At 27.1% G+C, this 10,474-nt stretch overlaps 1 protein-coding gene across 5 annotated transcripts; it reads left to right on the top strand.

The window, feature by feature from the left end:
- Positions 1-890: 890 nt before the first annotated feature.
- On the top strand, positions 891-5,066 carry LOC101493128 (uncharacterized). Of its 5 annotated transcripts, none has more exons than XM_027331926.2 (7): positions 891-1,630; positions 2,030-2,675; positions 3,181-3,276; positions 3,425-3,490; positions 3,735-3,794; positions 4,071-4,124; positions 4,248-5,066. In XM_027331926.2, the coding sequence occupies exons 1-7, from the start codon at positions 1,302-1,304 to the stop codon at positions 4,332-4,334; spliced, it is 1,338 nt and encodes a 445-aa protein (XP_027187727.1). In that variant the 5' UTR covers positions 891-1,301; the 3' UTR covers positions 4,335-5,066. The 5 variants fall into 5 exon arrangements, with proteins under 5 accessions (XP_027187727.1, XP_004487637.1, XP_004487636.1 ...); XM_004487580.4 differs by having other exon boundaries at positions 893-1,630; positions 3,735-3,800; XM_004487579.4 differs by having other exon boundaries at positions 894-1,630; positions 4,241-5,066.
- The last annotated feature ends 5,408 nt before the right edge of the window (positions 5,067-10,474 follow it).

Raw genomic sequence — 10,474 nt, 5'->3', positions numbered from 1 at the left:
CTTTCTCTGACCCATATCTTTCTCTCTCTCTCTCCCGCTCTCCTTTTTATCTCTCTACTATCATGTCTCTCTTTCTTATCTCTCTACTCTTGACTAACTCTCTTTTGACATATATCCCTCCTATTTTTCTCCACACTATTCTCTCTACTACCTCTCATTTTTATCACTCTATCTACACTTTCATGTCTATGGGCCTTTCTCTCTCTCTAATCTCTTATTCTCTCTACTATCATACCACTCTTGCTCTTTCTTTTCTCTCTACCTCCATCTTATCTCTCTCCTTTCTTTTTACTATCTATTTCTACATCTTTTTCTCCTCTTTCTTGTTTATTAATATTTGCATCCATAAACAAAAAAAATATATATATCAATAAATAGTATTTTAGTAAAAATTATATGATTTTATGGAAGACATATACATATCAAATAAGGTCCAATGTAAAATTGTTTGTATTGTACATTGATCATGTACAAGAGTATAAACTTGTGTAATTTTAGATCACACTTTCTTATTCAATTTTTATCAATTTGTGATCACGAGTTCGAGTCCCAAGGTGGGAAAACACTTGAGGTGTTACTGATGTACTTTTAAGTACACAGTCCAAATTTTCTCGAAAATAGTTGTAAAATAATCATTAATATTACTATAATTAAAAAATAAAATTCTCTAGCCGATTAAAAAATAATATTTAATTTATATGAGTTTTTTTTTTCTCCTAAAAGTTAATAGTTATTTTATTTTCTATTTAATCTTTTTAATGATGTGTCATTTTCTAAAAAAAATCAACTTTATTGAAATATCTTAAGACAACAAACAGCTGGAAGAGGCACAATAAAACAAAAGTTTATAAAAATATATGAACCTAATTGATTTAATTCCTATGTCTTATCAAATGACCCTTTGAATTATCAAAGTGTCAACCATATTCCTGTTAGTCGGTTACAAATTCCTTCTTCATATTCATTCTTCTCATTGTCTTTCTCTCTTCACCTTCCAATATAAATACATGAGAAGTTAAGAATCGTTTTCCATTCATTTTTATCATAAACTCTTAAGTCACTCACTCATTCAACATTTCACATCACAAATTGATCCTTCTTACACATACCACCAAGCTTATTTCTATTTTTAAATTAGTTTATTTTATATCATATTCTATATTCTATACTATATACTATATTCTTATATTTTATATAGATAGTGAAGTTTGAATCATACAACAACATCAGCATAAGAATCAACTTATCTATATACAAACAGAGTATAGTCACATTAATTTGTTTGATTTCATTCATAAACTATGGCTGATGATGATCAATTTCATCATTCAAGTGGAAACTCAAATTGGTGGGACACATCAAGAAACAACATGAGGTTTGATCAAAGTGGAACATCACAAACTTCTTCATCTAACAACATAGTTGATTTTGCTTGGCAAAATTCAGATATGGTAGATATAAAACCAAGATCTTCTTCCATGGATGATAACTCTTCTATTGTTTTTCATGATGATACTCAAAAGCTTCAACAACCTCAAGATTCTTCCACAACTTCAATTGATCCTAACTTGCATATGATGGGTTTAGGCCTTTCTTCTCATGCCATGGATTGGAATCAACCACCTTTGATGTAAGTCCAATTAATTAGTCTTAAGATAATTTGGTAGAAAAAAAATCACCCACAAAAGTAATTTGAACTTTCACTCTCTCTCTCTCTCTATATATATATATTATTTTTAGATGACTAATTACATGTTTGGATTCACGCCGAGAATAACATAATTACAGTGAGAGTAAGTGCGATTTTGGCCGAGTTAACACTTTAGATTGGAGCTTTAACAAAAAGTTTCCTCATTGGTTGTTCATCCAAACATACACTGAGTAGTGCTTGAAATCAATCACAGAGAATTTGACAAAATCACAATGACACTGTTGCACTGATTTATTTGAAATTCAACATGTACTTGGTAAAAATCAATTTTAATAAGCTAAAAAAGTGACTATTTTTGTGTTTGTTTTGTGATGATAGAAGAAGTGAAAAGGGTAGTTCAGAGAACAATTTAAGGTCAATGTTGGAAGAGAATTTGAGTTCAACAAGGAACAATTTTGAGCAAGAAAATATGATGGGGTTATGTCAAGGTCAAATTCAATGGAGATCATCATCAGATCAAAAGTTGTTTTCAGCTGTAGAGTCATCAAGCAATGAATTCAAACAAGTGAATAATAGAAGTTTCTCTTTGGATCAAAATCAATTTAGTCCTTCATATAGTTCTGGTGAAAGCAATGTTACAAGCCAAGGATTAATGGATTATGGAACACCATCAATATTACAAGGACTATTAGGATCTGATCATAGTAATAATATTCAACACCAACAACAACAAGGTTCATTTGAGAATAGACCTATGAGTTTTTCATATACTACAAATAATTATGGATTAAACTCTAATAATGAGTTGAATATTCCTTCTAATTGGTCTACTAAAGTTCCTCAATTTTTGAGAACTAATTCACCTCCAAAACAACAACCACCTAATAACCAATTGCATTTTACTAATAACACCCCCTTTTGGAATGCTTCTGAGGCTGCTAATTCCATCAAGGATGTTAGGTCAAGTTTCTTCCCCTCTTTGCAACCACAATTCTCCACCCCAAATTTTGATTCACAGGCCAAGGTATTACACTATTACCATATACTAAATGTAAAATGCATTCATATATATTAAGTTTATTCTTTTTTGTGATTTATATATAAAGTTTAATTACTATGCACTAGGAGCACTCGAGAGGTAAATAGTTTAAAAGGGAAGAAGATTTCTTTATATTAATTCAATAATCAACGGTTAGCCACATCTTAAATCTTAACTGATTCGAGTAGAGTAAATCTATCTGTTGTGATATAATAAAAAATCAGTGTCTTTTTTTGTGTGCATAGTAATTAATGATCATATACATTTTTTTGACAAGAATTAATTCTTATAAATAAACATAACACCTAATTGAGAATGTAATGTTTTTGCTTTTTGATGAAATAATGTGCTATGTTATTAGAATGAATTTGACAATAATAAAAAAAAATGTAATATTTTATTAAAATAAACATATTTGTATATTAGACTTAAATGATATTATAGGGATGAATTGAAGAGTATTTGATTGATAAAGTTAAAAAATTTGCAGAATATATCTGAAGTAGGTGTGGTGAAGAAAAGTGGAAGTGAGCCAGCACCCAAAAGGACCCGTAACGAAACCCCATCTACTTTGCCAGCTTTTAAGGTACAATAAGTGCAACTAAACTTTTAACAACAAGGGAAAGTTTTAAACTTTTTTATCTTTATCTTTCTTTTTGTTTATCTTTCTTTGAATCCGTAAACATGGATGCCAAGTTATGAACATATAATTCAAATATCTTGTTTCTTATCAGGTGAGAAAAGAGAAAATGGGAGACAGAATCACTGCACTCCAACAATTAGTGTCACCTTTTGGAAAGGTTTGTTTCAAATACAATGATATACATGTTATATATACTAACTGAACTTGTTCATCAATTTTAATTTAACTTTTACTATAATTATTTCTAATGATTGATTATAATGTATTAATATTGTAAAACGTCAAATATTTTATATTGAAGGTGCATAAATATTAAACTTAAAAAAGATTATATATGTAATAAGAATTTTGATGTTAATGCTTTTTATTGATAATTTTTAAAAATTTGTTATATTTGTCAGACTGATACAGCCTCAGTGCTCTCTGAAGCCATTGAATACATCAAATTCCTTCATGAACAGGTTACAGTAAGTCCCATTACCTATTAGTACATTCTTATTCTGAAAAGCTAGAAAAAGTTAGGGTTAATTTATGTTGCTAATCTTTATAAAATACTCTCCTATCAAGTTTAGTTTATACAATTCTTTCTATAGATGCTCAATATATAATTTTGTGATTTTGATTAAAAAATATATTAGTTGTCACTAAAGATTATATTTAATAAGATTAAAAATATATTTAACTTAAAAAACAATAAAATTTTCATCTTATTAATTTATGCTTTGCCCTTTTACCAGGTTTTGAGCACTCCATATATGAAAAGTGGAGCTCCAACGCAGAATATTCAACAGGTAGCATATAATATCATATATAGGAATAGTTATAATAATTAATAGTAGTAATAATAATAATAATAATAATTCCAAGTTTATATGCTATAATGTTTTTTTAACTTTTATTAATGTAGAATTCAGGTAAATCCAAGAAATCCGAGGGTGCAAAGCAAGATCTTAGAAGCCGAGGGCTATGCTTGGTGCCAGTTTCTAGTACATTTCCGGTGACTCATGAAACAACAGTTGATTTTTGGACACCAACATTTGGAGGGACATCAAGATAATAATTAATGGATGGATGAAAATATTGGGACATGGAACCATACATTGAAAATAGGTCATGCATGTATGTACCTTATGAAACCTAGCCAAGTTGGAAATGATAAGATAAAAAAAGAGTGAAACATGAAAGAAGACAAAGAAAGCCCACTTAAATATGTAAAGTTAGTTAGTTCTAATGAGGGAAATGGAAAAAGAGAGAGTGGGGGGGAGGGAAATTTTTTGTTGAAAGAGAAAGAAAAGGAAGTGACCCTTCAAAAAATGGGCCAACTACATTCAGAATTATTTAGGATTTGGGAATTATTGGGACCATTTGTAATAATTGAACTATTATGCTTACAAGCGTGGAATTAGGAAGGACAAAGTTGCTAAAAATATATATAGAGAGAGTGAGAAATTTCTTATTTTTTAGATTAATTTAATCTAACAAGAGATCAAAGATATTTAGATCTTTTATGGTAATTACAAAGTCGTTGGATCAATATTTAATTCTAACTTATATGAATGAATCTTGATCTAAGGGTTTTGTTGTACTTTATTTGTGTACCAATTATATATATCAGATATAAACTTGAGAATAATTTAGATAATCTAAAAGAGACACAAAAAAGAGAGTTGTTAGAGAGATTTTTGTTGTTATTGCAAACATTGTCATTAGAAATAAAGGAGCTTCTTCTTTTATTATTATTATTATTATTATTATTATTATTATTATTATTATTATTATTATTATTATTATTTATTATATTGTTTTATTTTTTTATTAAATGTTTTTGATGCTATACATATTGTGAATAGAGCTGGCACTACCTTTAGTTCAAGGGGAAAAAGAAAATTAATTTGAAGGAATCATTGAAATATAGAAATGTAGAAGGAGTGAGTGAAGGGATACTTCATTTGATAGAAAATCTTACTTTTCATTTGTTTATGTCTTTGGAATAAGTAAGTGGAAGTCAGAGGGGACCACAAACTCTCACTTTTTAAGTTTTTAATATTTTTCTCAAATCAAATTATTATTATTTTTCACAAGGATTATTTAGAAAGAGGTTTATATTTTTTGTAGATGCTTTTTCATATGCTTTTCTGCTTTATACCGAATGGCCACACATAGGGGCTTCCATTGGAAGTATGCATATAAAGAAGAGAAATAATCATCAATATTTATATTATATGCTATCAATGAGGACACATATGGTCCTCATTTTGATTAAAGTATATGGCATTGGCTTTCATTATCATTTTTTTCCTTTCTAAAACTAATGAACACTCAAAGAAAATCATATAAACGTACATAGAAAATATTTCTATGCTTAGATTTAAAGAAAGTATATTTTCTACTTATAGGTTCATCATTAAAAAGTAATTATTTTAAGAAGAAAAAAAATTATATATTTTTTCCAATTATTACATTTAGAAAAAGAAAAAAGAAAAATAATTTTTTATATTCAAGACTGCTTAAATGCTAAAGAGCCTAAGCCCTTCCTACTTTTAAAAAAAAGTAGAATACATATTATTATAGGAGTATATTTCATCATTTATAGTCTTAAAATTTTTAAACCTACATGATTGATATGTATCTTCGAAGACAATTTTACCTCGGTTTGGCTTTTGTAGCTATTGGCCAGAAACGATTTTGTTCAGGTCCAGGTGGTTGTGAAGCCATTCTGATTACAAGTACTTTAACAAATCTCACTTTCTAACTTCCCTACCATGATTTTTGGACATAGATTAATGTAAAGATAGAGCATCTAAGCATTAGTCATTATTATGTTAACTAAGCTACTCTGTCATTGGGCTCCACATTATTTGGTTAGCCTAATTACTGTCTATAAAATTTGTCTTTACTTATATCTTGTCATATGTGATTTATTTATGTATTTTGATAGGTTTTGTTTTTCAATGTTATCTTAGAAAGATGAGTTTATTAGTTTATGATGAAATATTATGACATGATAAAATGACAACATATGAAGAATTAAATATGTACATCAATTAAAAAAAATATGTACATCAAATTTATTTTTTCCATAAGAAATCGAAATTGCTATTCTTGTTATGTATTTTTTTTTACCATGTTTCAGGTAAATAGTTTCAGCTTTATCAATGACTAAATTTTATGCAAAATGTGGCTTGATTATCTTTAGTGTGCTCTCCACTCTCAACTTCGTTTTTTCATTTGTTGCAAAAACAAAATGGAATTTATTCAACTTATTATTATTTTTAAATTAGTTTAATTTTAATTTTAATTATTTATTATTATTATTATTATTAATTCATGAAATTGATTTTTCTATTTTACAAATTAAATTTTTTGATTTATCTCTTAAATTTTTGAATTAAAAAATAACAATTTTTTAATAACATGATATACAATTATTTGTCATAAAATCATCTAAAATATTAATTATTCAGATATCATTAATTAAATTAAAAATATAAAAAAAATTTATAATGTTGAAATTTCGTTAATTTAAACATCCAACGTCTCAAAGAGAGTTATTAAAATTGCCCACATCATGCTTGATTTAATCTATGTTCTTTGATGTTAGAGTGCCAAACTCTTCTATTGAAACATAATTGCAATTACAAGACACAACCAAATTAACCAAAACAGATAGATATATAAACAAATCGGAAAACGTATTTAAAGAATCCAAATCCAAAGAATGTAAAACAGTGGTAACCATTTGACATTAAGGTATTTAAAATTTGAAATATAATAAAAGTGAATAATTAACAGACAAGGAAAGAAACCAACAAAAAGCAATTTTTCTCTGTTTTGTATATACTCTGATAGCACCACTAAGCTAACATATACAAAGACAAACTTGGATTATAGTCCAAAACATGTAAACCGAACTAATTAGATCAAGATGTGATGGTTCAATCTCGAGTTTTTATATTTTTTTGTTTTTATTTGTATTCCATGCCGGAAATGCATACACAATTATTAAATAATGTTCATGTATGATCTCAAATCTATGATGAAGATTATTTATCATGATTCATCATTGTATAACTTGAGTGATTATGATTTAAGTATGTTTATTTTAAAAATCACAAGGGTATTTGGTTTGAAACTAATTGATACTATATAATTTTTTTCTCATTGCTTGCTTGATTAGCATCTTTTTTAGCCTTAAGGAAGTTGGTGCCATGAATATGTCTTTTCCTTTGTAAGAGATAATAGATTATTTTGGCATCATTTTCATCTTTAGCAAATAGCCTAATAATAAGAAAATTCGTTTCATTCTTTTTAATGGTTTCTGTCGTATAATTCTAGCATCAATGCTAATCAATGAATGTCATTGATTATAATGGATAAAAAACAAAGGAATATAATCATCAAATTATTTGACACCAAAATTCCCTCTGAAGATTCATAATTGTCTATCACTTTTCTCAACTCTTAATGCCACCCAATTTAAATAATACAACACTAAACTAAGTGTATTATCTTGGATTCATGGGTTTTAAATTGCTATTATAGTTTGGCTATAATTCTAAATATCAGTATTGTTTTTCTTCTATGTTTTATCCTTTATGTAAATTATTTTTATTTATAATTTCATTATTCTTTATTTAATTAATCAAATAATTATTTTTTAAATATTTATAGTTATTTATTAATTGAACAAAGTTTTGGTAATTTTTTTTTTCTTTCAATTTTTTTCTTCATTGAACTATGTCATTTACAATGCTATCCTTATTGATAAAAACTTAAGTTTTTAAATAATTATATAAAATTTTGTAAGTTATATCATTTTTTAAATAATAAAAAAAATGGACTAGATGTACATCTCGACACGCCAGCTTTGATTATAGTTATTTCATAGTTTTAAATTACATTATGCAACCACAATTGCAGTTATAATATTGTTGATTTTGAAGTCTCTGTAATGGTATTGTAGTTGTAATTGCAATCACATTGACCTATATTTTTCCTCAATCTAAAAGTTTCTAGTATAACCGTAACCGTACTTTAAAACTACGATTGCTATTTTCACTAACCAAAATACAAGCTAATTAAGTTTACATATGACTATAAAATGAAGATTCCATGAGAAATTTTTCTGAGGATCATGTGTAATGTCAGGCTTCTTTATAATGTTTGACAAGAACAATGTCATTGGAATCAAAAAAAATTGAACTGCTGAAATTGATGAGCGTGGCTAGCTTTAGCTGTAGTTCAGAAAAGAGAACAGCGCAGAAGCACTTTTTGTCATGAAATGATGGAGCTGCTAGATGCTGCAAAGCCATAAGTAGAAACTCAGTGATACAAACTAAAGAGAAGAAAGGGTAGAAAATGGGACCAAAGTGGATAAAATATGAAAAAGGAACAATGTGAATCACATGATACTAGATTTCTTTCACAACAAAGATTGGAAACCATTTTGTATCACAAAATTTGTTTCATGACTACCTATTTTTGTTGAACTTGAATGGACTGTCCTATCAGCAAGTGTCTATATAGGATATATTCAATCAAACTTATAATTATTTTAGTAAATTTTGCAAACAAAGTGAAAAAAATAATAATCTTAGCTCGCATGATCAAACTAGATTCTTATTTTGAATGGCTAAGGTTTTTAGATCATAGTATGGCGCTAAAGTCTATTGTAATTTTAATCATTAATTTGTTTTTGTTTTCAATGTTTTCTCCAAATCGTCAACAAACTTGAACACTATCTTTTGATCAAAAATCCTAACACATATGGTGTATGAGTATTTTCTTTTTGTATATAGTTCATTCATACATGAAGTGAGCAGTGTCATTTTAAACATTTTGCTTTAATTTTAAAAATTTGACCTCTAACAAAAAGAAAAAACAATTTTAATTATTAAACAACGGTAAAAAAGTCTTTAGTCTCCAAAAAAATTCTCAACTTTTAGTCTCTAAATTTCATTTAATTCACTTTTAGTCCTTTTTGAAAAAAATTTATAAAAAATTGATATTATTAGTGCCTCTAAAATGCCACTATTAAATCAAAACAGGGACTAAAAATGAATAAATTTTTTTTCTAGAGACTAAACTTGAAATGTCATAATTTTGTAGGAAATAAAAATATATTTAATTCAAAATTAAATTCATTCTAATTTTATTATATTATTAAAAAAAAGTATTTAGTAAACTTGATAAATGTAATCATCTATAGTTATTTATTGAAATTATTTAGTAAATAATTTGGAGGTGGTAGGTTTGAGGGGTTATTGTTTATTAGCTATTAAGTAATATTTAAAAAAAATAAAAAAATTATGTTTAGATGTGAGGTCCATTTTAATACAATGTTTTAAAAATTGGATTTGATTTGTTGGTTCGACAAATCAACCGGTGATCGAACTCGCGTTGGGTTTAATTAGCATAAAAAACTGCTAGTCAATAAAAATTGGAGAAAAATTAAGTTACGTCGGACCGGTCACTAAACTGAACCCGGTTTTGAAAATAACCTGATTTTTTATTTTCGCAAAACAAAATCAATTTTTTAATTAAAAAAAATATTTTTAATTTAACTTTATAAAAAAAACTTTTATTTTGAACTTTTATTCTACTTAATCCTCAAGACATCCGTGGTTAATCCATTGATCTTTATGAGATTTGAAGTTTGAATTTATACTATGAAGACTTGTATTTGTTATTAATTTTAATGTATTTGTTACGCATATTGAGTATTTGTTGTATATATTATAAATTTTTACTTTATAAGTTATGAAGTTATAGAGATTTAAATATATTTCATGCATATTTTATTATTTATTTATTGAAGGGTTCAACTATAGTTCAATTCGTTGAGCCAATTGAACTATGACTCATATGTGTTGTCGAATATGTTTCATTGTGTGTGCACTAGTAGATATTTTAAAAATATCAAAAATAAGTGATGTTCATGGCAGTGTCACGATCCTAAATTTAAATGTCGTGACCGGCGCGCAAGCTATACTCCTAGCCTGGCAAGCCTACCAACTAACTTAACAATTAAACACTAAATCGTTCCATAACCATTTCAAAAATATATATATATATATATATATATATATATTCGACAGAGTATCCTCTGTAACTTCAACATTCCCAAATTTATAAAATCCCT

Source organism: Cicer arietinum, chromosome 1 (genome assembly GCF_000331145.2).
Source record: "Cicer arietinum cultivar CDC Frontier isolate Library 1 chromosome 1, Cicar.CDCFrontier_v2.0, whole genome shotgun sequence".
NCBI lineage: Eukaryota > Viridiplantae > Streptophyta > Magnoliopsida > Fabales > Fabaceae > Cicer > Cicer arietinum.
Note: the sequence above shows the minus strand (reverse complement) of the source record. Positions and strands in the feature narration are given on the sequence as shown.

Coding starts and splice junctions, on each gene's coding strand:
- LOC101493128 (XM_004487577.4), top strand. CDS start 1,302: ATGGCTGATGATGATCAATTTCATCATTCAAGTGGAAACTCAAATTGG. Junction 1,631..2,029: donor TGGAATCAACCACCTTTGAT/GTAAGTCCAATT, acceptor TTGTGATGATAG/AAGAAGTGAAAAGGGTAGTT. Junction 4,125..4,240: donor CAACGCAGAATATTCAACAG/GTAGCATATAAT, acceptor TTATTAATGTAG/AATTCAGGTAAATCCAAGAA.